Source organism: Trichoplusia ni, chromosome 2 (genome assembly GCF_003590095.1).
Source record: "Trichoplusia ni isolate ovarian cell line Hi5 chromosome 2, tn1, whole genome shotgun sequence".
In the NCBI taxonomy this organism is placed as follows: domain Eukaryota; kingdom Metazoa; phylum Arthropoda; class Insecta; order Lepidoptera; family Noctuidae; genus Trichoplusia; species Trichoplusia ni.
Window position 1 is genome coordinate 16,399 of NC_039479.1, and position 27,421 is coordinate 43,819.

General features: G+C 39.4%; 6 protein-coding genes across 6 annotated transcripts; 2 read left to right on the forward strand and 4 right to left on the reverse strand.

The window, feature by feature from the left end:
• The first annotated feature begins 3,434 nt into the window (after positions 1-3,434).
• Positions 3,435-4,684, forward strand: LOC113500907 (general odorant-binding protein 1-like). The gene is made up of 3 exons (XM_026881838.1): positions 3,435-3,569; positions 3,725-3,905; positions 4,160-4,684. Exons 1-3 carry the CDS (start codon positions 3,435-3,437, stop codon positions 4,339-4,341), a joined length of 498 nt encoding a protein of 165 aa, XP_026737639.1. The 3' UTR covers positions 4,342-4,684.
• A 2,217-nt stretch (positions 4,685-6,901) lies between these two features.
• LOC113500915 (general odorant-binding protein 1-like) lies at positions 6,902-8,797 on the forward strand. The gene is made up of 3 exons (XM_026881852.1): positions 6,902-7,257; positions 7,448-7,628; positions 7,891-8,797. The coding sequence occupies exons 1-3, from the start codon at positions 7,123-7,125 to the stop codon at positions 8,070-8,072; spliced, it is 498 nt and encodes a 165-aa protein (XP_026737653.1). The 5' UTR covers positions 6,902-7,122; the 3' UTR covers positions 8,073-8,797.
• A 3,182-nt stretch (positions 8,798-11,979) lies between these two features.
• LOC113500916 (general odorant-binding protein 1-like) lies at positions 11,980-12,985 on the reverse strand. The gene is made up of 3 exons (XM_026881867.1): positions 12,680-12,985; positions 12,321-12,501; positions 11,980-12,222 (listed from the first exon to the last, which is right to left on the reverse strand). Exons 1-3 carry the CDS (start codon positions 12,809-12,811, stop codon positions 12,041-12,043), a joined length of 495 nt encoding a protein of 164 aa, XP_026737668.1. The 5' UTR covers positions 12,812-12,985; the 3' UTR covers positions 11,980-12,040.
• Positions 12,986-13,255: 270 nt separating this feature from the next.
• Positions 13,256-14,520, reverse strand: LOC113501214 (general odorant-binding protein 1-like). The gene is made up of 3 exons (XM_026882287.1): positions 14,382-14,520; positions 13,982-14,162; positions 13,256-13,572 (listed from the first exon to the last, which is right to left on the reverse strand). The coding sequence occupies exons 1-3, from the start codon at positions 14,508-14,510 to the stop codon at positions 13,256-13,258; spliced, it is 627 nt and encodes a 208-aa protein (XP_026738088.1). The 5' UTR covers positions 14,511-14,520.
• A 901-nt stretch (positions 14,521-15,421) lies between these two features.
• Positions 15,422-16,652, reverse strand: LOC113501933 (pheromone-binding protein). Its single transcript, XM_026883256.1, has 3 exons — positions 16,498-16,652; positions 16,206-16,386; positions 15,422-15,658 (listed from the first exon to the last, which is right to left on the reverse strand). The coding sequence occupies exons 1-3, from the start codon at positions 16,621-16,623 to the stop codon at positions 15,474-15,476; spliced, it is 492 nt and encodes a 163-aa protein (XP_026739057.1). The 5' UTR covers positions 16,624-16,652; the 3' UTR covers positions 15,422-15,473.
• A 1,260-nt stretch (positions 16,653-17,912) lies between these two features.
• On the reverse strand, positions 17,913-20,280 carry LOC113501925 (general odorant-binding protein 2). Its single transcript, XM_026883243.1, has 3 exons — positions 19,617-20,280; positions 19,207-19,387; positions 17,913-18,193 (listed from the first exon to the last, which is right to left on the reverse strand). The coding sequence occupies exons 1-3, from the start codon at positions 19,743-19,745 to the stop codon at positions 18,015-18,017; spliced, it is 489 nt and encodes a 162-aa protein (XP_026739044.1). The 5' UTR covers positions 19,746-20,280; the 3' UTR covers positions 17,913-18,014.
• Between the last annotated feature and the right edge of the window lie 7,141 nt (positions 20,281-27,421).

A 27,421-nucleotide genomic window follows, 5' to 3' on the forward strand; every position in this document is an offset into this window, starting at 1 on the left:
TACTTCGTTATTTTCATTTCTCACAGTGTTTCCAAAATGTTATAGAAAGTCAGTTACAGAACACAAAAAGTGTTTATCACCCGGGTCCATAAATAGAATGGTTTTTAACGGCTGGCATTTCATCATCTTTAAATATTACGTAATGGACATCCAATGTGAAAAACTAGCATAAAAGTCCGAAAATCCATTATAAGTGGGCATTAAATGCACATTGCCGCACACGCGACATTTGCCGCGCGGTAATTACGGCTCGTATATCGCAGGCGACAGCCGCGCGGCATCGCGTCGACACGCGCGTCTAGATTTATTGCGCCGGCTAGCCGCGGTTTTTGCCGCCCCTACGCGCGAGGGTCGGTGATATACTTCTGAACTATTATGTCAATACCACAGGTTTCAGTTACTTTCAGTTTTTATATTGAAAGAATATTCCAAAAACGCCGACGTGGATTAGTAATACAAGTTACCTACATATTTCATAGCTAGTTGTGTGTCTTGACACTCAACTTCTTCTGCTAACTTTTCTAGGCACATACAATTTTAAAGATTTTACTGTTTTCCTCTTCTTTACTTTTCGATATCCACGTAGGTAAAGTCCTACACAAGTTACCACCAATAACAAACGAAATCCAAGCGGCACTCAAACAGTCGTATAGCTAATCTTATTCCCTTCATCTCCGATCTAAAACGGACAAGACGTGTCCGGGCCGGGCCCGACACTAATCCGGGCGTACGGCTTGCCCGGCCGCTGTCCGGCCGCTATCCGACTACAGCTATTACAGATAAGCGTCTTGAGACGTTCACTGAGTTTAAGGTTCAATTTATTTGTGCATAGGGGATGCATGGAGTTGACCAAGCAAAAAAAATCTTACGAAAATGTTTTTGGAGAACATTGATAGGGCCTAATAAGGTGGATATTGGTTTGTCTTAGAATTATAGTAGAAAGTAAATTTACATATTCAGGTTGTAATTACATTTATTGAACAGATCTAAACGATATTTTTTTCAGCAAGGACAATTCCTACTCACCATGATTTTATTCACACAATAGTCTGCAGCCTTAGTAGATACAAAAGCTATCAATAGTTGAACCTAGCGACTCCAGTCCATTCTCTGTTCCGTCACTAAATCTTAAGGGTCAGTTAGACAAATCGGCCGCGATCATTCAGCGTAGAGGCGCCATTACGCGCAGCTGTCGCAATCCCGGCCGGGATTCAGCACGAATCCCGCGGGTTTAACCCCGGGACTCAGCAGGTGGACACCAGTTATCGCTAATTCTATAGATTTACCGGCGATAAACATTGATGGGATTTAAAGGGATGCGCTGTGATTGACTCGATTGGAGGTGCTTATGTTTAGGAGGGCGCTGAATCGCTCGTGTTACAATCTAGTACTTTGTTCCAGTATTCAGATTAAAGGCCTCTTGACGCGGAAACCGTGATGTCATAAATACTTATATAATACCCGTTATAAAGCATCTTGTTATGAATAATATACCGTCATAATATACTTACGTCGCCGCGTCGTGCTGTAACTGATGAGCACCTTTATCTTAACCAAAACAACATACCTTTCAGATGAGTTTCGTCTACAATGAAGCGTTGATAATGGAGTTAAGTTTTACCTGAAACAAACGAAAAGGAACAATGAGTTGTCGTTCAAAGAGCTTTAGAAAACAATCGCGGTCAGTGGTGTGTCGCGAAACAAATCATGGAATACATTAACAGATCCCTAAAGCTATGCGCAGAATTACCATTTACCGTAACCTTTACGACCAGCGTATTTTATTCCACGATCAGTGACAAATAGCATTTTCTATTACTAGATAAAAGCAGGAATTACGAGCGAGGTCCGTTTAGCCCGACATTGGGATTTATTTGCCGCTGAGCCCAAACCGCAGGATTTGTGCCAAAAACCAAACGAGTAAATCAGTCTGCGGAATCAATCGTGTGGACGGATATCGATCCGTGAATATAGGAGATAGAACAATTTATATCGTATTGTAGAAATAGAATTACAGTATAGAGATCTCTACTCTACCTATCAAATTGAAACGATTTGAGATCAAGATGAACCCAAACTCGACACTAGCGCCAGACGGTGCAGTGTCATAAAGTGAAACTAAGATCAGTCAGGAAAATCTTCAGAGAAAAAGTTTCTTATAAAATAATGATTACGGCCAGTACTTCGGGGGAAAAACCTCTTTATATTTGTTTTTGTTTAAATGATATGTGTGTCTTTAAAGTTAATAATAATATTCAACCCTTATAATAATTATGTTATGTGAATATTAAAATTAAGGTGGGTCATATAGTTAATATTGTTGTTGGCAACACTGGGCGTCTTAATGAAGAGTTATATGTGACCAGATTAGTGTGAGCAGACTTATAGAGAGCACGGCTCCACTGTTGTGCACGATACGTTAAATAGTACAAAGGGAATACGATATCAACCAACAGCAAAATGTGTTTCTAATGTAAAGAAAAAGTTTCATTAGGTGGGGTAAAAAATAGAAAAATAATATTAAAAAGTAGAAAAGTAGTATTTCTGGAGTTTGTTTTTAGTATTTCTTTAACAACTTAATAACGTTAATATATTATGTGAACGAACTTTTTAACTTGCTTTTGTAATCAAAGTACGACTGTAAGAACAGGAACTTTCTTTTTCTAAATAAAAAAGATAAAGAAAACGATATAATAACTATATCTCGTATTCTTCACTCAGTTCTTCAACAACTCTATAACAATTAATTCCTTATAATCCCGTCACGTCAGTATCAGTGACAGTGTTTCCGCACCCCCGCTAGAGGGCGCCACAGGGCCATCAAGTTAATGGCCGTCTAAACACACAGCGCTGTCGCCGTCTGCATGTCATTAGCCGGCACTGCCACCTACATCAGGATTAATAAGGACTTCATTACCTATACTTACTCATACTACTGGCTTCAGCAGAAGTTTCATAATACATGCTTAGACAAGACGGTTTGAAGAACTTTGCAATGGTGATAATTCGCGCTTCTAAAGGAGCTTTGATTATAAGAGACTTTATTTACAATGATTCTGTTAATGGGCAAGTTGTTAAATTACTATTACAAATAGTGTTAGTACGTGAATTTGGTGAGTGATTCATCAAAAATTACACCACTTAACAAATCTTAATAAATTACAGGTTTCAATGACCAAACGCATGACTAATTAAAACTACCTGTCGTGATCAAATTAGCTCAAATTACGGACACACATCTCTTAGAACTGAGTACACTCTCATGATCATGTCAATGCATGTCAGTTTGACATCCCAAGACAACAACTCAGTATCATCAGGCACTCCTCCGACAGCCTACTAATCAAACACCACAATAATTAAAACAATTAACAATCTGCTATATAAACCAAGGCAGGATGACATTCGTGACAGTATTCTGACATTTATTCAAGATGGCCGACATAAGATGGCGGTTTGTGAGCCTGCTTTGCGTGGCACTGATGGCTGATGGAGTGATGTCATCCAAGGAGCTCCTGTCCAGGATGAGCACTGGCTTCAATAATGTTGTCGATGGCTGTAAGAATGAGGTAAGAGAATGGAGCCAAAAGTTATTGCTTCGGCAAGATTACAATGCAAATCAAGTGATTTGAATTGATGTCGATGAAGGTGACTTCATGGTGCAAAACGTAGATTCAGTGTAATAGATATTTTGGAATAAACATTTATTTTCTCATTCTTTCAGTTGCAAGTAGGTGACCACATAATGCAGGATATGTTCAACTTCTGGCGCGAGGAGTACGAGCTGGTGAACCGGGAGCTGGGCTGCATGATCCTCTGCATGGCCGGCAAGCTGGGGCTCGTGGGAGACGACCAGAAGATGCACCATGGGAAAGCCGAAGACTATGCCAAGAGTCATGGAGCTGGTGAGTGAGCAGGGTAGTCAGATCCTGTAATAATGTGCTCTAGGTGTATGTTGAAGTAACAACTTAATTGTTTATAACCCCTAAACGTTTCAACTACATAAACAAGACACGAAATGTATGTAGTTCGTTTTAAATTTTCTTTTTGGTATCTTAAATGTTCGCCGCATCATGGTAATTTCAAACCTAATATACACTTTTCGTTTTGTGGTAGATTTTGATGAAATAACACCCATTTTTTAACACGCTTTTTATAGACGACTCCACCGCAAAGCAGCTGGTCACGATAATCCACGACTGCGAGAAAGCGAGCGACGCAGTGGAGGAAGCCTGCAGCAGGACCCTGGAGGTCTCCAAGTGTTTCAGAACCAAGATACACGAGCTGCAGTGGGCGCCCTCCTTCGAGGTCATGATGCAAGAGCTCATGACAGCCGGATAGGCGTACTTGAAAACGAAGGTGGCCCTGCTGTACTTAGAGATGGAGAAAAATCGCAATTAATGAAAAACCAGTTCCAGAGCCTGCATATAGAGCACAGTTTCTTTTGTTTTAAAAATGCCTTGCAGCAACTAACTTTCATAGATTTTTCCATGCCAGAACTTGCCATGGTCTAAAGATTTATAAAATTCCAAACAAAGTGATTGTACGTAGTATTGTAAGGGCCACCCACTCTTGTGACACCGGTATCGTAATATTAATGCGCATTAATGAGTAGTGTTCGTAATCTAAGCTGTAATGAGCTATTGTTGAGGACTCTGGTTTCATCACATATTATTGGTGGTGGAGGTTTTCAATATACATACGTGATTTATTCTGTTTGTTAATATTAAAACTTTGTCTCTCTTCTTTGTGTTAATTTATTTTTACAATACATCCATGACTTTATTAGTGAATAATGTAAGTAAACAAGTGTGTTAATGATAAAACTGTATTAATTACAGTTTAGAACGTCTGGTCACAAGAAATATAATTACATAATTTTGTTATTTTATAGCAACAATAAAGATTTATAAAAAAAATGGTTTTAATCGGCAACGTTAACTGGGTCCAAGCTACCGATGGTTAGGGCTTCAGATAGTGGAATCTCCTAGCGATACACACCGTGTTAATGAATACTCCTTGAACCAGTCGCCCAACGTGAGCTTGCCAGGTGCTGGTATAGAATTGGCCATTGGCAGCCACGACTATCGGGACGATGATGCAGACTCGAATTCCCGCATATCGAAAACCTCCTGAGCCAAATCGTAATACTTAATTGTTTTTTTTGGTCTATGCGATCACGAGGTTCTCGACATGGGGATCGGTGATGTCAAAAACCACAGCCTGACGCTCTCACCGATCTATAACCATATCGATTATATTATTAGTTATTTTATCTACAGTCATATTATTAGCCATGACCTAAGAGGAAACACAGCAAGGTCATGTCGAATTTATTTAGCAGTAGTAAATAGATTGGACCATACCTCTTGAGAGGGATAACCAAACAGTCAGAAATAATTATCAATTATCTCAAAATAAAAAGTAGGAACCATGAGTAAAAAAGCTGATCACGTTATAAGTATACCTTCTGAATTAAAACATAATGGTACTTGGACATCAGCTAATCAAAACTTGTACAAAGGATACAAAATAATTAGGCAAAACATTTTTTCAGTAATAAAAACTGATCAAGTGCGAGTTGGAATGGCGAAACAAAGAATTTGCGAATTTCTAGTATTTGTTGCTGAAACGACCACAGATATATATCACCTGTAGTATTTAATCTGTGTATCTAGCCATTGATATATTAAAAAACTATATCAATGTATCTAGCTATCGCAGTTCATGACACCTGACTCTGGCGACGAACAGACAGACGCACAACGGAGCCTCTATAATTCAATTTTTACCTTTTGGGCACGGAACTCTAATAAAATGTCACAAAACAATGTATTTAAGTTTTGCAAGTGCCACTCATACTTCTACAAGTTAGGTTCCGCATAAACTTTTAAATTAATACAACTATTAAAGCAAATCATTAGCAAACGGGAATAACAGAGTGCCTGATGATCCCCTGACAGTGTTCAATCAGAAGTTTTTAAAATGTTCTTGCTTTACAATTTGTTTTGCAAGAGATATAAAGTAATGTTTAAACGGAGTAAAATAAAACCGTCTTAATAAAAATGAAACAACTGTGTTTTTTATCTTTATTAACTCTACTAGTGCCGAAGAATTGCTTTGTCCCTAGGACACAGTTTCAGTGTTTTGGTTCGATTCCGTTGGTTTCGTGGCACACCCGCTCCCTCGGGGGAGGAAATGGGTAGTGTCAGACTTTTACTGACTAAACCTCTCATGTGTATGGAATTGGTACTTATAACACTTATTTTTTGTAATAAAATCAGTGATCATCCTAGTCGATAGATCACACATACCATTGTGGCATAGCAACAACTTTAGGCGAGTCCTGGAGTGAAAGGAAGCTACGTTATACCCAATGTATTACGTTGAAGTACATTAACGTATATAGTTTATATCAGAAACTGTCCTGCGGCCCCCAAACCTGGAAATGACATGAAATTTAACTACGATTTATAATTGAAGCCGTGAGTCTTCAATAATAGGGTTCGTCTACACGCACTTCAGAAAATGAAATGGCTATCATTACAGCAATCACCATAGGAACAAGCTTCTCCCAATGAAGTGTTGATGAGAAATGGCTGGTTCAGCTGGTTGTTAGCGCTTTCACTGAATGATAACTCTAGTTTCTGAGGTTTCAATGCTCTGCCGCTGGGTGAAGCAATTATAATGATTTTGGATAAAGCGTGTCCATAAATTAGATGTTCAAATGACAATAACTAGTAATAGGTGTTAATAAGAAATGTAGCTAAATATTTTATGTTGAAGTCAATATGCTATCGATCAATCGCCTAAAAAAATCGAAAATCATAATTGAGGACTGTCAAATTTACTGGTCATAATTCTAGAAGATGTACAGTAATTAATGAAGATCAAACAAAGCGCTAACTACTAATAACGTTTCTATTAACAGGCATGGTGTTCTAAGAAAACCTACATTTCCTTGACAAATTAGCTCGCATTAACTATGACTTGCTGCCCATAATCATGTCAGTTTGACAGCTGAAACCACTATACCATCAGACACGCCCTCGACAGCTGGTAATTAAACCTCGTATAAAAGGCAAAGCCTACTGAACTTGTAACAGATAGCTGGCAGACAAGATGGCGGACTCAAGATGGCGGGTGTTGTGCTTCGTCTGCGCGGCGTTGTTGTCAAGTGAGGTGCTGGCGTCCAAAGTGCTGATGACCAAGATGACTACCGGCTTCACTGAAGTCGTAGACCAGTGCAGAAAAGAAGTGAGTTTTTTTAAATAACGGTATTAATCATTTTAGGATACTTGAGTTAGGATACAAAAAGTCGCTCAAGATATAACTCATATAGGTATTTTTGATAGGATATAAACCCCTTTTATAATATACCTAAAGTGCCAAAATATCGTTTATTAAGAAAGTTTAAATGAACCGCGAAAAAATCTATCTTTACAAGTTAAACTTGGGCGAGAGTGTTCTGCAAGACATGTACTACTTCTGGCGCGAGGAGTACCAGCTGCTGGACAGGAACTTCGGCTGCCTGGTGCTGTGCATGTCGGAGAAGCTGGATCTGGTGGGCGATGACAAACGCCTGCACCACGGACGCACCGCTGAGTTCGCCAAGACGCACGGAGCTAGTCAGTAGTTTTACTTTTCTTGTCTATCAGCCACCTTGGGCAAATTATACTATGTAGTGACTGAGTTTAAGATGGTCAGAATTAAATTGGATCTGTTCAACTATTAGAATTAACAATAAAGTGAACCATGAGTGTGCCGTAATAACCGTGGTCAGGAGTTAACAAGCGAAGGAACCAATAAGACTAACCAACAATTTTTTTTAACTAATCCTACACATAAAAAATGATATTTCCGATGTAACAAATCAAATTAAAACTCCAGGTGACGACATAGCACAGAAGCTGGTGACGATGCTGCACGAGTGTGAGAAGGTGTACCACGAGACCGAGGACCAGTGCGTCAGGGTGCTCGACGTCTCCAAGTGCTTCAAGACCAAGATCCACGAGCTCAACTGGGCGCCCAACATGGAGAACTTGATGGAAGAGGTCATGACCGCCGCCTAGGGCGAGCTGACCGAATCGATGACCTGGGAGGACCACCTCTTAGGGCAACAAAACTTGTATTATTGCTATTGCAGAAGAGAGATGCCGCTCTACCCCTTGCAGAGTGCTGTCTTTCTTCCGCAATTACAATTATAGAACTCGGGTCTCAACCTCCCAGATCAAGACCAAGATGCATGAAATCGGACTGATTGATAATATAAATAAGGTAGGGGATATAGCTGAGAAATAAATGAAAAAAAAAGACTGCAAAACTAGATGACAGGGCAAGAAACAGATTTTCCTGGTTTTGGGTTGTAAAGGGTGAATAGTAAATTAGTAATGTAGACTTACTGAAGTCTAGTGGGTATCCAGTGTCTACGTGGTGGCAGCTCTAATATGTTTTGTTTGCATGCAATTTAAGTCAATAGTAAAACTTTTGACTGTTAATATTGTTTTATTTATCACAATTATACACTCATCTACTTTAGACCAATGCTAAAGCTTCATCGAATTTCATCCAACATTCCGTGTTTGATGTACAAAAACGATCTGTTTTGCAGTTTTTTCGTAAGTTTTCAAATGCGAGAATTCTTATCGTATGTTTGTGCAATACAGAGACATAGTTACGCCTGTTATAATTGGTATGGTGCGATATACAAAGAGACTGACAAAACACGAAAAGGCGGACGATTCTTTAAGTATAGGCTCTGAAAAGCCACTATGATTGAGTACCCGCTTATCCGCACTTTACCGAACATCCTGTACTTTCTGTTATAAGTAGAGAGTAAAACAAAATATGAAAAAGAAAAATTGATAAGACGTTAGTTGATTTTCAATAGGTTTAAAACTAGCTCAGTTCTGCATATCGTGAAGATACCGTAGGGCATAACGCCTGATGTATTGAGTATTATTCTAGCGCACGAGGTGGCAACCAGAAATGAAGATACATTAAATATTGTTATTTAATAATTATATGTTTTCAGTAAATGCAATACCCTTCTTAAGTAATTATTGTGGTAACTGCGTGATATAGTTTACCACACGAATGAACAATGTAAAATATTGCGGGTTCGATCGCTGCAATTATGTTTTGACAAAAAATGATCTAACGACAAACTACATACAGCTTTAATGTGCCCTAAATCTATCCAAACATAGAGTCCACTAAAAACAGTTGAATAAAGTTATAAACAGTACAGTGTCCTGACCTGAACATAACACTTAGGATTCAATAAGCCGGCGTGTCTACAGAATGTGTAATAAACCCGCAGCTGCTTCACTTGTGTCGATGCGACGATATTCGCCGACAAATACAAATAAAATTATAAATAAGGGAAAAATACGCCATTCTAGTCACACCCTCTCAACTATACGGGAGAAAAACAGAAGGCTTACTAAAAACGAATGGTATTAGGAACGCCTTTAACAATTTTCAGGAAAATCTCCTGAAATGGTTTTGTGTAAATCAATTGTTTATACGTTATATTGCTAAGAGATATTGTGCAGTGAATAAGTTCGTAATTTTTATATCAAAAAAATCTAAAATTTCAGGTTTATGACGGGAATATTGGTCCTTAATTAAATGCAAAAATAATATAAAAGTTTTAGAAATCAGATATTAAATTAGAGATACGTAAATCACACCCATTGATATTTTAAAAAAGGTTTTTTTTTTTAATATATCAATGATCACATCACATGAACTGTTAGGTTTAATATTCTACGTAACTTATACTTCTACACTTTCTCTGCGCAGTTAGGGATCCACAATAAAAGTAAATAACGTCGGGGGCTCAGGTGCGTTGCGCGCTCAAATAGATTTAACTGCGCGTATTGTTTGCTCGCGCCGTACGGAACCCTCGCGAACACGTCTTCAAAACGGATTTAGAATGGGAGAGCTTGTTGCGGGGCTGTTGAGGAAACGCTTTGATTAATGATTAGGAGGTGAAGATGGAAATTAGCTTGTCAGCAGGTTCGTGAGCCTCGGCCGTTTGAGGTGTAGAGTTTGTGAACTCAGGACTGGTTGAGTTGAGGTCGTCACGCCAAACTCACTGTGAACAAGCATTTTTGTGATCCGCGAATGCTTGTCCTGAGTCTGGGTGTATTTGTGCATCTGATTTGAATGTTTGTGAAAGCCCCGTGACACAAGAATTTAATTCCGAATAGCAGGATTCGTTTTCAAAACAAAAAAAAGTCGTCGACATCGGGGTGGTTATATATTAGCAAGATTTTACGCTAAAATAGTTTTGACGTGATACACCATTGTCAAAACATGATCTAAATACTTCGAAACAGCAGCTGTTTCCGCCATATTTAGGCTAGTTCTACACAGGTAAGTAACCTTTAGGAACCTTTTGGCACGATAACAGTACAAAAGTAAATCTGTTTGCGATGGTATCACTACATCACCGGTCGATTAACATTGCATGCTTAGGGCACTGCGCAGGGGAAGCAGAAGTATCATAAACTTCATTGGTTGTTGAATTGGTTGCTTTAAGTGTAGAATATAAGGAGTTTTTCAGAGGTGTGCTGTCGTTATAATGTCGTTTTGTGGACGCCTGAAAATCTTTTTTCTAACAATTCTGTTGAATCGTCTTTGCTATTATTTTAAGAGAAGTGATGGATGCTACGAATTTGTGTGCACTTCATATATTCCAGTTTCAGTCTGGGAAGGAGGAGTGTTTTGCTAAATTTAATATTCAAGGTACCGAACAATTAGTGCCATTTACAAAACACTTAGATTTAGGATTAGAATAGTTAAAACAAATACTCCTGCTTTGAGCACTTTCAGAACGTAGAAAGTCATTAAAGAAAGCCATTGATTATAATCGGACAAATAATGATCACCGATTCCTAACCCCGGGTGTGTGAGTGTGCACCTTCTGTAGGCGCCCATTGGCACCTCCCGAGCTAGGTGCATGCGCAGGCGCACGCCGCGATTGTGCTGTCGCGTAATGGCGGCGATAGCTCCGAGTTATGGCGCAATTAACCCGCACCGGCTCTCACGTGGCGGCAGGCGGCGGCAGGCGGCGGCGCAGGGTTAACCCGTGTGAAACGATTTACCTAGACCGCTGTATTGTTTAAGGGTTGATGGAATAGAAAATGTGGACAGAGCTGGTGATTTAGAGATGACAGCGTTATCTACGATGGACAGCTTTTTAATGTGCTTTTGAATGGAAGAATCGGCGGATTTGAAGAAACTTCATTGTACTGGTTCACTCTGTTCACATGTGATACTTGGTATCCATTGATGCAATTAAAAATAAAATACATACATCGTTAACTAAAATAATATCACACAATTGCTGTAGATTTAATATGCCTGAATAATCGTAATATACTGGAGACCGATTTTAGAAATAATTCGTGAAATAATGATATACCACTATCTCGATCACTTCACGTTAATCTTTACATCGCAGTAACCAACAAGTTACGGAGACAAAGTGCAGTATCTTGAGGCACTCTAATATTTTTCTCTCCCCTGAATACAATATGGCCGACTGATCACATTCATTTCTATTACATAGCGAATGGCGATGTAAAAGAGAAAGGCTAACGTTTAACGCCTTCTAAGGCACTGTAAACGGCGACGAGGAATTGTACTCGCACATTACTCTTGTATCAGACCATTCTAAACTAAATGATCGGTGTTTAACTAACGTCGTCTGTCCAGCAGACAGTTTTGTGGAGACGGATGGTGCAGGCGGTAGCTTAGTGGCTAACCTTTAAAGGTTTGCTAATTTATCTATGGGTGAGTATGGCTAATGGGAGGTCGTGCAGGGGTCATGTGTTTAGTCGCGTAGAGATGGGATAGGTGGTCTAAGATCGTCAAAAGACTGAGGATTTAAAATCTCAGTAATTGCGTAGACGATTCTTGATCAAAATCAAATTAAAATAACAAACGCACTTTATAAATATTACTCATTCCAGAAAAAAAACTAACTAACTAAAATCATTAAACATTTATTCTTCAGTGGTTACATAGGTCATATTTCAGTGAGGACTTCTCCCATGATGACCTCGACCTTGGGCGTCCAGTCCAGCTCGCTGATGCCGGTGCGGAAGCACTTGGCCACCTCCAGGACCCGAAGACACTCGTCATCATCACGTTCGTGCTTCTTTTCACATTCGTGGATTATCGTCACTATTTTAGATGCAATATCATCTCCTGAAAAACAAATACTCATTGATTTTTCGGAATTCTATAGTGATTGGAAGGTTTTCCAATGCATAACATTTTTACATGAATTTGAATTGTTAACGAACCAGCGCCATGTTTGATGGCGAACTCCTGCGCGTTTCCGTGGTGCATCCTGCCGTTGGCATCCATAAGGTCGAGCTTCTTGCTCATGCAGATGATGGCGCAGCCGGTGTCGCGGTTCAGCAGCGAGTAGTCCAGCTTCCAGTAGTGGTACAGGTCCGCCATTATGTGGTCATTCATGTTCAACTACAAGAATTTAAGGTTTGATTATATTAAACGAATAACAAAACTATTTCTGATGTAAATAAAAGAGAGCTATCTAAAGCACAATGAATAGCCGCCACTTGATGCTTAAGTATTAAGACTTGTCTCGATTTTGTAGAATACACAATTGAACTAAATCCAAATAAAATGTTTAACTTACCTCACGTTTACATTCCTCCAAGACCTTAACAAATCCTGAAGTAATATACTTCATGGCATCTCTAGACGACTTTATCTCCGTCAAACCTGCTGCCAACACCACCAACGCAAGGAACACCTTACTAAGTCCCATCCCGACAGTCACAGTATCGCATGATCCAAAGTTTTGTGTCTTATATACCGGTAATTATTGACTGGCACGTAATTGTGATCTGGTGTTAAAACCCGTCAGTTGTAATGCATACCCTGTTGCTAATCATGTGTTGCTGTGCTCGTGTTAATTGTTGGTTATTATTATCTTCGCACGATCGCTAAATAGCACAACTTAGTGGTAACTTAATTGCACTTGGCTTTAATGTAGTGTTACATGGAATATTTTAAATAACCGTGTCTAGTGGCGGCGGGGTGAATTAAACGCATACAATGAGGCCGGCTTTGACATGAAAGGAACAGAGACAAGACAAGAGAGGCATTTTGCCGATACTAAAGCAGTTGGATTTTACGTGGATTTTGCAGTAGGATAAACTAACAACAACTCATTTTCTAATATAGATCTTTACTCAACATGAAATCAAAATTAATGTCTTGATTTTTTATTGTGACGTCGTCCTCTATAATCCTGGCGGCCTCGCCTCCTAAACGGCTTGGCATCGTTTCCATTACTCATATACTGATCAACTCGTTTCATGTTATTTTCATTAGTCCTGTTGCCCCTCTTCCTCTTAAGGGCATCAGTTTGGGGCTTGACGTATCGCGGCGCCCAATGCAGCTGTATAATGCCGAAGCGGAAGCACTTGGCCACTTGCAGTGCGAAGTCGCACAAGTCCTTGATGGCGCTGGTGGCGCGCTGGCACAGCTCAAACAGCTCCACTACCTTGGCGGCGATTCTGTCGTCTGGAAATGTGGATAACTTGACTTTACTCAGTCAAGGTTCATAAGAAAACTGAAAATACTCACGACGAGTTGGCGCTGGTGTCTTTAAAAAATGTAAATAGTAAATGTAATTTACAGAGTGAATTTTATATGGTGTAAGAGCTATTCCTACGATATGAATTTATTTATTCGTCAATTCCATAACTGTTGTATGTAAAAAACGCTAAAGGCAATAATCATGAACCAGGACTGAACAAAAACTCTTGACCTAAACCACGCTTGAGCTTGACTCAATATGCAGATGCATACACAATTTTCATAGATTGAACGAATCTCATGACAACATTGAGTGCTCCTATAAACGATAGTATCTCTTTCTTCTTTTTTCTTCTCACACGCTGGTGAACATTTAGTTCAGAGGAACACTCACCAGCCCCCATAGCCCTGAGGAACACGTCGGTCTCCTCCTTCTGCACGTGCCCGCCCTGGTCCATGAGCTCCATCTTGACGAGCACGCACAGCACTACGCACCCCATGTCGTTGTCCACCAGCTCGTTCTTCTCACTCCAGTAGTTTAGGAAGTCATGGATGATGTCGTTGTTGAAATGCATCTGGATTTACCGTAAGAAGTAAAGGTGGTCACAGAAATCTTCAGTTTATTGGTAAGTTCAAAAAGTTAGCCAAAGATAGAATGCCTTCAAATAACGACCAGTCGTTCAGTTTTTAAAATTAAGATCTAGGGTGATGAAACCGATCTCAATACAACTTAGAGAAAGGTTACAAAAAGGAAAGTTATCAAAACATTTGCTATATTTCATCAGCCTACATACCTCTGCCTGGCACTCTAACACAACATCACCGATGGATGCGCTCAGCTCCCTCATCACGGACACCTCTTTGTCTGTTGTAACGCATATCAGCAAAGACAAAAATAGCAGCCATATTTCCATATTGCCCATAGTCAGCTTACAATGAAGGTGTATCAGGAAGCACCTTCTGATGTCTGGCATTGAAATCGACGGAATTGGTCAACTTGTTTCACTAATTGTTAGCTAATCGAATTTATGCTTGATGTGTCGCAAGATAATGAACTTTAAATTGGTTTATGGTGTTTAGCGGAGCCGCGAGAAACTGTTCGTTATGCTCTCAATGGATTAACCGAAGTGTTTAATTTGTGGAATGTTTGTATAAGCCTGCCTACGGGTTGCTGTTGTATTTAAGATAAAGTAATTCGTTGCCGAAATCAGTAAAACGTAAAACTTTTTTGTTCAAGACGTTTTTCTAATTTAGTCCTTGTGTGGCAAAATTTCAAGTCACTTGCACAAATGCACCCCGACTCAGGTGTGTGATCTCAACCAATTGGTTATCGCTAATAAGCAAAGACAGGATCAAATCCATTTGCTTCAATGAATTTCGTATATTTAAGATCTTAACAATAAAACAAAACAATTTAGTGTACATTTATTTAATAGAACCATAATACAATGTACTGTATGCTGACACACAAACCCTGCCCAGTCCCATAGCAGCAACTAGCGAGGTAGTCGATAACCTTATGTCATACGGAGTAACATAGGATAACTAACATAAAAATCAGGAGTCCATATAAATCGCCAAGTCTTAACATTTTAAAACTAATAGTAACTAGTAAAGGAACAAAAATAAAAGATAAATGGAGAATCAGTTTTAGATGCAAAAATAAAAATTAAAGAAAGAAAAATAACGAATGATTTTCACTGACAATTAAGTAATGAGTATCTTTCAATAACAAATCATGAATTTCGTTACAACAACATTAATTTTTAATCCAAATTACGTATCTATTGGTAATTTTTTTCATTATTTTTTATAAGTTTGAAGAAAGAAAGAAGATATAATCATAATAAGCAACATGTAAGATTTCAGTTTCAGGGTAGGTATATCTAAACTTCAGCCAAGACCTCTCCAATGATGAGTTCCATGGGGGGCGCCCAGTTGAGGTCGTGGATCTTGGCCTTGAAGCACTTGGCGACGTTCAGGGTCTTCATGCAGGGGTCGTCCGCCACGTCCGGGGTCGACTCCGTGCAGCTGTGGATCATCTGCACCAGCTGCTTCGCCATAGCCTCGTCTGTGTAGTCAATCATTAGATTAGCTTATGTCACTTATGTGCTTTAAGAAAAGGCCGAGAATTGAATATTTCTGCTACATAAAACCTCTTTTCACTGATCTTCTTTTCTGGTTTGCAAAAAGATTCTCATTAAACATAACCCAGCCAAAAGCTACGGCTATTTTCCCTCACACATGACGTCGCACTTTCTTAACAATTTTCCACGTCAACAGTTCGGAAAATTCGCCGAATCACATTTAATTTTGTGATCGTTCCCCCTCGTGTCGTACGCTAACTCAATAACACGTTGCGTGTACATATAAAGGACAATATTTAAACTAACTCCCTAATCTGTGCAGGCGTGTAGACCACCGATGATATTAAGTGATCCATCTAATTTGAATTTTGGGCCACGATGGCAATTTTCAAGTACATTTAAAGAAACAGATATCACAGTGTTATGGGACCTAAACTTTATCGTCTTTTTCTGTGTCGCGTTGTCTAAACAACCCGATGTTTCATGAATTAATTTCTAAAGCTTATTTAACAAAGAGCAAATGTTTCGCACCAGCGCCATGTTTCTGCGCGAACTCCTGCGCCTTCCCGTGGTGCAGCTTCATCTCCTGGTCCAGCAGCTCCAGCTTGGAGGACAGACAGAGGATGGCACAGCCTGTCTGTCTGTTTGTCATCTCGTAGCCCTCCTTCCAGAAGTTGTAAAAGTCTGTCGTCACGGAGTCTGGGAGGTCCATCTATAATGGTACGCGAGGGATGACGATATAAAACTTTTGGCGTTAAAATTTGATGAAAATTATCATAATACAATTATGATTTGATTGACAAATTGTACAAAATCCCCTCACCTCCTTCTTACAAGCCTCCAAGGGTTTCGCGAAATTGATGGAGAGGTTCTTGATGACATCTTGCGAGGAGTGGACCCTTACCACGAGGCACAGAGCCGCCGCGAGCACCAGCCTCACCGACATCATGCTTGACTGTGTTTGTCTCGACACCTCATCCACACAAGTTTATATCGCACTATAGTGTATTAATTGCTGCCTACATCGTGTGCTAATGACAGATCTGGCATTAATTACAAACGATTTGTCGCGTGTTTTAATTAGAGTAGGATTCATTCAAGGAATTTCAGAATTACGATGAGTTTGTGATGATTTCTGGGAATGAATGTTAAGGGGTATTTTCGCACTAAAGTTAATAGCAAGGTGTAATTACATATAAGAACCAGTAACAATAAATCGGTTTAGACTTTCTTCCGCTTCAGATAAATTACATGGATCGATTAATGTAATCCATGCAATATAATTAATTAACCACATAATATGCTCGCTATGATTGATGTGACATAATATCATAGGAAGCCGTCCATTAAATACATAACTTACGCTTAGATATTACATATAAGCATACTACGTAGCAGCTTACCAAAAGCTTCAACTGTGACGTCATTCCTAGTCAATACGACTTTCTCTTAAAAGTAATTAATTCGCATGACAACCTTTTGTTGTAATACCGTAGACTTAGCGTAGCTTACACATGCGTCTAAATTGCATAGTTTGTTTGTACCTAGCCATAAGCCTAGCTGGAAACATAAAAAAGGGCCAAGCCAAGTATATAATATTAACAGGCTTGTAGGTATTATTCTTATAGATCCGTATTATAATTTAAAGTAACAGTGCAGTACGCCTGCCGGCAGACCGCACGGCGCACCACAACAGCTTCGGTAACAGACCACTCGAAACACGCTTACGGTACTCCCTGAGGTTCCGGGATACAAACGTAAAGGTACCGAAGACAATATATTGGTAGATATCATATTCATAGACTGATAAGTAGCGAGAATGTTTATAGGTCTTTTATAATGCATACCATTTATCCTGAGCCATGACGGAATACCTATAATTTATTTATCGTATAATTTTACGTCTTGTTGACGTCTCTTTGCTTTACTCAGATCTCTGCTTTTACTTAGGCTAAGGGTAAGGATTGTTGTACACCATGACAACTCCCTCAGACTTTTCTAAGAACGTCTAATCGATTAAAAATTATGAATGAGTTTTTAGGCTTGTTCGCCACCTCAAACGTCATTTGTTTTTGCGTCATGGCAATTGTTAATTCATAAAGTTTTAAAATAATTACTCTGCTTGTATAATATTGTAATCGAAACTGTCTAATTTTTATATTTTCTGGGTAAAAAAATAATTTTCCGGCAAAATGGTCGTTGGAAGATATAGTAAGAAATAAACTACAATACATAATATAACAGTTTTACTTAACGCATTTATTTTTTATAATTTTCTTGTTGCTTCACTAAGTCTAACACAATATCCAGTCGTTGTCCATCAGTCGCTCGGGTACATCATCAGTACTTCTCCATGACGGCCTCGATCATGGCGACCTCGGGCGCGATGCCCTCCTTCTTGGCGTCGACCTTGAAGCAGGCGGCCACCTTCACGACGCGGTCGCAGTCGTCCGTCAGGCTGTCGTACTGCTTCTCACAGTTGTGGATCAGGGTCACCAGGGTCTCGGAGAGCATGTGGCCTAGAATCAAAGGAAACCGTAAGAAATATCTTTGGTTTTTTTATTTCTGTGATATCATATTTCGACGACTACTTGCTGGGTTTTTATTGAGCAATCGTTTCGTTCCTGTATGCTTCCGCAAACCTCTGTAGTGTAATTAAGTTTGAATTTACCACAGAAAATATAAACTGTTTTATCTTCTTAAGAAATCTTTGAACATTTTTGTTGTAACGTTGTATCGGTTGTATTCGCGACCTCGGCCGCCGCGTCTGCTCATGATTAAAGACTTCGGTTGAGTCCGAAACTAATCGGGCACACCCGATAAATACGCGTGAGAAATCCGTTACATCACTTAATCTTTGGATGTGATTAGTTGTGTCTAAGTGTTGTTTTAAATATATTTTATTATACATTTTTATAGTTAGCTTTTTTCTTTGAGGTTTTATATCAAAGGATTTAGTGCAGCCTAACTTAACCGTTAGTTCAGTCATAAATTCAGCAAAAAACAATGAGTGCGACAGATTGCACGGGGAATGATCGCGTGACCTTTGTTTTAGTCGCATGCACGTAAATTACGTCAACAACCACCATAACTCAGCATGGAGCTAACGTTATAGTAACAACGGTGAACGAATCACTTCTGCGAATTATTTGAAAGTTGGGAATTCGAGTCATTAGTACAAGAAATGTAAATGGCATTAGAATCGTTTGTTATTGCCTAGTTTGCATACCTAGGTCGGTACGGTTCACTAACTCTCTAACAATATCTACAAGCGCGCCGTTTGGTGAACGGATTTAGTGCATCTATCGGCTATACGCCTACTGTGAATAGAAGCAGTCAAAATGTCTAAATTGTAATTTAAGACTATCCATACCCAGCAGTGATATATCTGGCAATAGATTTCTATTAGTTAGATTGTCTATTATATATCTGCAACATCTACATCATCGCCTTCACCTCACGTTATCATTTTTCCTAAAGCAGACGTAAACCCGTATAATCCCATATTCATCAATCTGTCAATCAATCTAACCATTAGGGAAGCTCTTGACGTAGTCGTGCATGTTGACGTGGTGCATCCTGGAGTCGTCCTGCAGCAGTGAGAACTTGTTGGACATGCAGATGATGGCGCAGCCCAGCTCGCGGTGCACCACCTCGAAGTCCTCGCGCCAGAAGTGTTGGAACTCCTCGAGGATCTCCGGAGACAACCCTGACTGAAGGCGATAACGTGGATTTTAACGGATTGCTATGAGGTATAGGTGATAGGATTCATAGATTCGCAAAAGTTGGATAAGAAACGATTAAGGCTATTTTTTTTTTGTAATAATATGAGGAGGAATTACGCATGATGAGCATGAGGAAAATGATTATTGCTGTTCTTTTTTGATATTTAATTATGCAAATATAATTTTAAATTGTTAATAACATGTTTTATGTACTTACCTCGTCCCTGCACTCCTCGAGCGCCTTCCCGAAGTGCGCGGTGACGTGGCTCATCACCTCGGCGGTGCCCATCACCGAGCCGGCGACGGTCGCCATGACAACCAGCAACAAACAACACTTGGACGTCATCTTGGCAAGAACTGGCCCAAAGACGCAACGCACCACGTTTATATCTTACAAAAACTTTTTTTACTTCATTAAATTGTATGGTATTACTGGAAACCATTTTATTTTGCGCACACTTTCGCCTTTATTACGTTTGAATAAAGTAAATTTTCCTTTAATTGAGTATGCACCATTTTAATTTGTACGATTCACACTGGTGATTTTGTCAAAGGAGGTAATATGATATAGTATGTAATTGGCATATGTTGCCAGTCATGCCAGAGGTGGTGGTTTAACTAATGAGTGGTAGTGAGTGCCACTTATTGGCAGCTAGACAGTTCTATAATGTTATTAATGGCCGAGGTTGTAGAAATAAACCTCGCGGAGTTTATACTGCGTTTACATTGAATCAATAGGCTTGTAATAATACGTCATAAACTGTTGCGTGTGCGCATCCTGGTCGCGCGAGACCACCCAGACGTCTCCGTACCGGTTCTAAATGATTTAGGAACTATTGTTAGTGAAATGAAACCGTAGGCGACGGAACCCAATCACTGGACAATAGACCATACAACTTAATTTTAAAATGAAGAAAATGTTTGCAATAATGTCGTCCACTTTTTTAGATGTCAAACGCCATGGAAATGTTTTCAACTAAATGACTTGCTAATGAAATGGTAAAAGCGATTTTGTTAAAGTGTCACTTAAGCGTGTAATTTGAATTATAGCTTTATTTGGAACACATCCCTTAACTAAATTGTATTACACTATTCGATTACACAGGTCTTGACATTTTTCTTATTGATCACCATCTCCAGTCCGTCTATTCCTTCGTTCTCCGTTACGTTATAATTCGGTGCACGTTTTCCATAGCACGGGCCATTGGTCGCGCTGGCCTGGCACACGTGCCCACCCCCTCGTGTGCAAGCGTGATGCATTGCATTCGGGGTGTTATACCACGCCTAAGATGTACGTGACAAACAATTTAAGTTGACAAAATTTAAAAACATTCACGTAGAAATTAAAATGAGGATTTAAATTCTATTGCACTATTAAATTATAATCCATAAATTGTTATAGATCGAGTTAAGTTACGGCGAACGAGATAATTATTAAAAAAAGATTTATTTAATTAAAACAATGTTTATTACTTGAAATGTACTACAAGACTAATTTACAATTATAATATTTCTATTAACTAAACTTATTGCTAAATCTGCAATAGTGCAGTTTCTGCGATGACGCACGGAGTCATCCGATGTGCATTCAGCAATTACGCACATTAGGCGATTGCCTAACTCCTCCCTCCTTAAGACAGAAGCGCGTCCCGCAGCTTCCAGCAGCGTCCTCGGTGCTAGTGTTCTCGGGGCTCTCGCTCTCCGATTTCGGTCGTCGCTGTCTCCACTGCCACAGCTTCCAGATGGTAATGGCTATCAGAATGAAGTAGAGTCCCAGTGTTGACCAACTTGGCGTGATCATCATAGTCTGCCAGTCAATGATCGGTTGTTGAATGTTTCAGCTTGGTCCATCAGTTCGTGGATGCTATCCAGGGATATATCTTTAAGGTGTAGGTTATAACGAATGTTCCCTTCTAGAATAGTGGTTTCGCTAGGAAGCGGTATGATTTCGTCGGCTGTTATAGTATCAGTGTTTGTCTTCAGTGTTTGGTTGAATATTTCTAATTGACAATCGCTTGTCATGCCAGTGATATATATTCCCGACATCTTTTTATAATCGGATTTTCTTCCGCAGCGCGATTTTAGGATTTGTTCGTCTTTCAAGATGATAAGCCATTTGTTGTCTTCTAGTCTCTGGATCTTGCCTTGTTTCAGGTTCATTCTGGCACGTGTGCAGTTTGTGCTCTGGTGTTTTATAAGAGCTACTATGCAGTCTTCAGAGTTCTCCATAGGTTGGGTATTCAGCGATGTGCAGAGTTGGACGTCGTGCGTGATCTTTTTGCAGTCTTCCTCCAGGTATGAGTACTCGTTGGTTCCCAGTGCTAGGTATTTGGATTTAGGGACAATGGTGAGGTTTTGTTTATCTGGTATGGAGTATAGATGGATAAGGTCGTAAAGGTTTTCATCTATGGAAGGGATATCTAGTATGAATGTTAGTGCGTGGTTTGTGCTATAAGCTTTTACGCTAATAGATTTCTCTATACTATGAATATTTTTAATACTGATACTATCAACTGGTCTAAATTGGTTGTTTTTGAATAGCTGTCATTTCGCTTATAAGACTGTGTGGGGCTATTATGCTGGGATGCATCACTTCTAACTGTGCAAATGTCATTGCGTCTTCTAATATAACTAATTTATCTAAGAGTAACTGCAAACTAAAATCTATTTGAATATATAAGTCTAGGAAGTGCAATTTGCTTATAAATACGTTATTACTTAAAGTGGCGTTTTTTAACATTGAACCAATCTTTTTCTGATTTTCGTCTAATAATTGAATTTGTTTACTAAATTCCTCAACTGCGTGCTTTGCTATAAACAGAGTTTGTTTTTGGGATGAGTTAATATTGTGGACCGAATTGCGTAAGTTAGATAATTCATTTTCGAACTTAATAGCGTCATCATAATCTAAATTTCCTGTAATAGTTTTAACTACTGAACCTAAACCATTAATTAAGCCACGTCTAAACCTATGGTGCGGTGCAATAAATGCTCATTTCTTACTTATCAAATGTAAACTATTTTCTATTTGGTCCTTATAAGCTCTATGCGAGTCTTCATTGCCTTCAGCAGCTTTAGTACTGGCATATAATGACATAAGCTTCAAGGTTGTTTCGTGTAAATACGATACGTTATATACGCAGGCCAAACTAAACGTGTCTATCTGCTTCAAAATTTGACCTTGTTTTAACAAAAGAATGCCATTAGTATTATCTATAGGGTTGAGGGTCACGTCGGCGGTTGCGTAGAGCACGAAGGCTCCTGCGATGAGGACCCTGGAACAAGGTGTGGTCTTCGTAAGAGTTTGTAATGAACTCTGATTGATTTCGAATTTGGGTGGTTTCCTATGATTTCCGCGACATTATTAGGGTGTAAATGAATGATTTTGTACGGACCTTTAAATACTGGTTTCGTCTTGTCGCTCCTGGTGGTTTTGGCTACCTGTTTATAAACTGTTTCACCTACCTTGAACATGATTGCTTCCGCTGCCTGGTTTCTCTTTTCTATTACCTGCTCCTTATTCTTGGACACGTGGGCTGCTATACATTCCTGTACCGCTTCTGCATTCTTACGATGGTTAAGGACATAGTCCTGATAAAACTCTTTGGGATAAAATAGTTCTAATGGGTTTCTAGATGCTGTATGACCGAATAAAAGCTCACGTGGCGTATAGCCAGTAGTAGAATGAATAGCATTGTTATAGGCGATGATAGCATATTTCATGATTAATTGTATTGGGTCGTCTTTGTTTGTCATTCTCTGAATTCTTATTATTTCTGCGATGGTTGAATGGAATCGTTCTATGGGTGAATTAGAGTTTGGGTTATAAGGCGTCGTGAAGTGAATATGGATATCATGTGAAGCACATATCTCTTTTATGACATCGTTATCGAACTTTGTATCAGAGTCTGTGGTGATTTTAAGAGGCAGTCCTAACACAGAGAATACTTGTAGTAGAGCTTCTGCGATATGAACACTACTAGAAGCAGTTAGCGGCACCGCCTGAGCGAATTTAGAAAAGTTGTCGATAATGGTCAAAAATGTTGCGCCCCCCCGTGCTATATAGGTCCATGAACAAGTGTTGAAAGGGTTTCGTAGGTGTCTCTGTTAAAGTCAATGGGGGTTTTAGGGGATTTCTTTCGTATTTTGCCTTCAGACAACGATCGCATTGGTTTATGAACCTTAGAACCGTCAATAACATGTTAGGCCAATGATAATTCCTATGCAGCTGCTTATAGGTCTCTTGAATACCGCGATGCGATGATTTGCCCTCGTGGTATCGCTTAATGAGTTCTTGTTGTTCAGTTTTATTTTCAACAAGTGTGACCCGTGACGTACATCTTATTAGCTTCGGTCCTCTGTCATTAAAAATCGTAGTATATACTCTTGAGAAGGCTAAGTATAAACTTTCGTCGTAAAAATAGCAATGAAAAACACGGTCAGCTATTGTGTGTTCCTTTAAGAATTTTACAATTTCCGATTCAGTGTTATTTACTGGAATGAAAACATCCTTAATAACAGTCCTAGAGTTCGTTGATCTGTCTTCCACTCTATATGTAGATCCTGGTGTGGACCTAATGTAAAATTGTTTTAGCTGTTTGTCAATGGCATCTGATAATATAGGAATACCGTTATTTTCATTATCAGGTTGGGTATGATTAGTGGAAATTAATTGATCAGGGTCGGCTGTTACCACACTCATTGAGTCAGTCTCTTTGTCAGTCTGAGAGGGGTTGATACTAATCATATCTACGTCATTGTTGTTATTACGTTGGTCGTTATTGTCGGTACGTTCGTTGTCTTCATCATTCGCTTCTATCTCTGCCTGTCTACGGGCGTTTTCAAATATTCTGTTTATTATGTTATCGTCATCGTTGTCATCGAAATTAACAGTCAGGGAATCTATACTATTGTGAAATATTTTTGCTCTAGATAATGCATCTGCGTTAGTGTTTTGTTTGCCCTTTTTGTAAACCACTTTGTAATCGTACTCTGCTAACTTTAGTTTCCAACGTGTCAATTTAGAATTAGGGTCTTTTAAACTCATTAACCATGTGAGGGGTCTATGGTCGGTATAAATTGTGAATTTGCGACCATATAAGTATGGTCTAAAATACTTTATTGCCCAGACTATTCCTAACAGCTCTTTCTCTATAGTAGAGTAACGTATCTCAGTATCTGATAGTGTTCTTGAGGCATAGGCTACTGGTTTATCTGAGCCCACATTGCCTTGAGAAAGTACTGCTCCTAACGCAAAGTCGGATGCGTCCGTCGTTAAAATAAATGGTTTGTCGAAGTCAGGGTATTGCAGTATAGGGGCGTTCGTCAGAATTTGTTTGCATTTATTAACTGCGTCTAGAAAGTCGTCTGTATGTTTCACTTTTGCGTTCTTTTTAAGGCACGCTGTTAAAGGTTTCGTCAATTTTGCAAAGTCCTTAATAAACTTCCGGTAGTAACCGACCAATCCTAGGAAAGCTTTTATGTCCTTTTGCGTTTGTGGTATAGGGAAATTTAATACTGCTTTGATTTTGTCCTTATTAGGATTGAGTCCTTGGTCAGTTAGTTCGTGCCCTAGAAAGTTAACGTGCTTCTGTAAAAAACTCTGATTTATCTAGCTGAACTTTCAGGTTATGCATTTTGAATCGCTGAAATACTAATTTCAGTTTTTCGTTGTGGTTTTGGAGGGACGTTGCGGCTATTATGACGTCATCAAGATATGTAAATACGTTATCTATACCTCGTAGTATATGGTCCATTAGACGCTAAAAAGTGCTCGGGGCGTTCTTTAACCCGAACGGCATTCTTAGGAACTCATAGTGGCCTCTTTCAGTAGTGAACGCGGTCTTCTCTACGTCCTTAGGATGCATTTCTAATTGATGGTAACCGCTTGCTAAATCAAGGGTCGTGAAATATTGTGCGCGTCCTAATCTGTCGAGAATGTCGTTAATGTTAGGTAAGGGATACTTGTCTTCTATAATTCGGTCGTTAAGTCTTCTATAGTCGATAACCAGTCTCCATTTTACTTTTCCTGATGCATCCGGTTTTTTTGGAACAATATGCACAGGGCATGACCAGGGGGAGATGCTTTCCCTGATGATGCCTTGCTTTAACAGATTATCTACCTGTTTTTGTATCTCTGTTCGTTGTTGTGGAGCCTGTCTGTAACTACGTACAAAGATAGGATATCATCAGTTAGTCTTAATTCGTGTTTTACTGTATGGGTAAATGACAAAGGAATGTTTTCGGAGTAGAATATGTCACGGTACTGATAGCAGATTTTAGTAATTTCCCGTTTTTCCTCCTCATTCATATGACTGGTACGAATTTTCTTTAAGTTTTCGCAAAGTTCTTTTTCTATGTCCGTTTTTGTCTCGATATTATTAATTTTGTACGTTTGACCACTTTCTATCAACTGTGACGGTAAAGGGCTTAGGGCTAGGATACGATTGTTATTAACTATTCGCTGTGTATCATTATAATTAATTATAGATGTCTTAAAAGTCCCGTTTTTTACAGTCACTACCGCGGCCGGTGACTTTAATCCCTTTGACCAATTGAAGTCATCACAAATATAATAACCGTCAGTGTAATTGGTTTTAACCGTAATGAATCTCTCGCAATTCGGTTCGATTTTAACTTGTTTTACAGGATAATCAAAGTAAATTGGTATTTTGGTATTAAATGTTCGCAATATCTTATTTTTGAAATCTATATTACGACCTAATTTTTTAAATAAGTCCATCCCAATAAGGCCCTTATATTTGGGGTCAAAATCAAACAATAAAAATTTATGGTGTATATCAGAGTTGAACAGGTTGGGTAAAGGTAAAATTGCAACGTGCTCGTGACGGGTAGTAGCGTGCGCGGTTTTTACTGTAAACGGTTCGCGTTCGACACAGTGTTCGAGGCTAGTACCGGCTATTACATCGGGTGATATCATACAACGTGAAGCACCAGTGTCCAATAAAAATTTACCTTGAAACTCCGGCAATTCAATATAAGGGAGATGGTCTTTACCGTGGTGATTGAGGTCTACAACCTTTATCAGCTGAGGTTCGATTGCTCCTCGTCCAGGGGAAAATCCTGTTGATTGGGTCCCTCTGCAGACATATCCGGCGTATACTCATAGTCTTGGTCATTGTATTGCATGTTATGGCTATAGTACTCACCGCTGTAGTGTGGCTCGTCGGGGTAATACTGCTCCTCGCTGTGCTGCGTGTAGAACATTTCTTCTGGTGCAAAGCGCGGTTTTTCTGGCTTGTTTACTGACCTCATAGTGACGTCAGACACTCTTTGTGGTGGATTCACTTGCGGTCGAGGTAAATTTGGCTGTGTTCTGAAGTTGCCTGAATTCCTAAAGGTACCCGATCCGCTAGGTCTCACATTACCTGACGCTGGGCCAGCCCTCCAAGACGACATGCCTGGCCCTCGTTGTGGTTTCAGCTCCGAGTTCCAGCTATTGCGCGGAGGAAAGTTACTTACCGGGGAAAACATCTGATTTGGCTTAGGAGTTTCCTTTTGTTTGTTTTGCATGCTCAATGAATTGAAATTATTATTCATTCTATTAAACGCAAGTCGCGCCTCCTCTTGTCTAGCCGTTACTATAGCTGCCTCCAGCGTTAAGGGTTTTGAAATCCTCACCCCTACAGATACGTGAAACTCTAAGTGATTTACGTATTGATCTATAACCATGTTTTCGTAGTATGACTTATCTGTATGTCCACCTACCACATTTAAGGTGTCTAATATATCTCTCATTCGTTTGCCAAACGCCTCTGCATCTTCATTTTTATTCCGGCGCAAACGTGTCAATTCCTGCATTACCTGAATTTCATTACGCGGTTCTCCTAATCTGTGAGTCAACGCGGTCTTAATAGCTTGCCAACTATCTACCGAACCTTCTGATGCTATAGCGCTAACCGCGTTTCCGCTTAATTTACTTTTGATCAAACATATAAGAGCAGGACTCGATCTAACTGGTGGTTCCAATAGTAACATAACATTTTCTACCTCTTTGATAAA

Bases quoted from the DNA above. Each gene is read 5' to 3' on its own strand.
- LOC113500907 (XM_026881838.1), top strand. From the start codon at position 3,435: ATGGCCGACATAAGATGGCGGTTTGTGAGCCTGCTTTGCGTGGCACTG. The intron at 3,570-3,724 runs GTAAGAGAATGG...TCATTCTTTCAG, and splicing joins TCGATGGCTGTAAGAATGAG to TTGCAAGTAGGTGACCACAT. The intron at 3,906-4,159 runs GTGAGTGAGCAG...CGCTTTTTATAG, and splicing joins TGCCAAGAGTCATGGAGCTG to ACGACTCCACCGCAAAGCAG.
- LOC113500915 (XM_026881852.1), top strand. From the start codon at position 7,123: ATGGCGGACTCAAGATGGCGGGTGTTGTGCTTCGTCTGCGCGGCGTTG. The intron at 7,258-7,447 runs GTGAGTTTTTTT...TATCTTTACAAG, and splicing joins TAGACCAGTGCAGAAAAGAA to TTAAACTTGGGCGAGAGTGT. The intron at 7,629-7,890 runs GTCAGTAGTTTT...TTAAAACTCCAG, and splicing joins CGCCAAGACGCACGGAGCTA to GTGACGACATAGCACAGAAG.
- LOC113500916 (XM_026881867.1), bottom strand. From the start codon at position 12,811: ATGGGACTTAGTAAGGTGTTCCTTGCGTTGGTGGTGTTGGCAGCAGGT. The intron at 12,502-12,679 runs GTAAGTTAAACA...AAATTCTTGTAG, and splicing joins TGGAGGAATGTAAACGTGAG to TTGAACATGAATGACCACAT. The intron at 12,223-12,320 runs GTTCGTTAACAA...TTTGTTTTTCAG, and splicing joins CGCCATCAAACATGGCGCTG to GAGATGATATTGCATCTAAA.
- LOC113501214 (XM_026882287.1), bottom strand. From the start codon at position 14,510: ATGGGCAATATGGAAATATGGCTGCTATTTTTGTCTTTGCTGATATGC. The intron at 14,163-14,381 runs GTATGTAGGCTG...CGGTAAATCCAG, and splicing joins TGTTAGAGTGCCAGGCAGAG to ATGCATTTCAACAACGACAT. The intron at 13,573-13,981 runs GTGAGTGTTCCT...CCACATTTCCAG, and splicing joins CCTCAGGGCTATGGGGGCTG to ACGACAGAATCGCCGCCAAG.
- LOC113501933 (XM_026883256.1), bottom strand. From the start codon at position 16,623: ATGATGTCGGTGAGGCTGGTGCTCGCGGCGGCTCTGTGCCTCGTGGTA. The intron at 16,387-16,497 runs GTGAGGGGATTT...GTACCATTATAG, and splicing joins TGGAGGCTTGTAAGAAGGAG to ATGGACCTCCCAGACTCCGT. The intron at 15,659-16,205 runs GTGCGAAACATT...TTGACTACACAG, and splicing joins CGCGCAGAAACATGGCGCTG to ACGAGGCTATGGCGAAGCAG.
- LOC113501925 (XM_026883243.1), bottom strand. From the start codon at position 19,745: ATGACGTCCAAGTGTTGTTTGTTGCTGGTTGTCATGGCGACCGTCGCC. The intron at 19,388-19,616 runs GTAAGTACATAA...TATCGCCTTCAG, and splicing joins TCGAGGAGTGCAGGGACGAG to TCAGGGTTGTCTCCGGAGAT. The intron at 18,194-19,206 runs GTTAGATTGATT...CTTTGATTCTAG, and splicing joins CGTCAAGAGCTTCCCTAATG to GCCACATGCTCTCCGAGACC.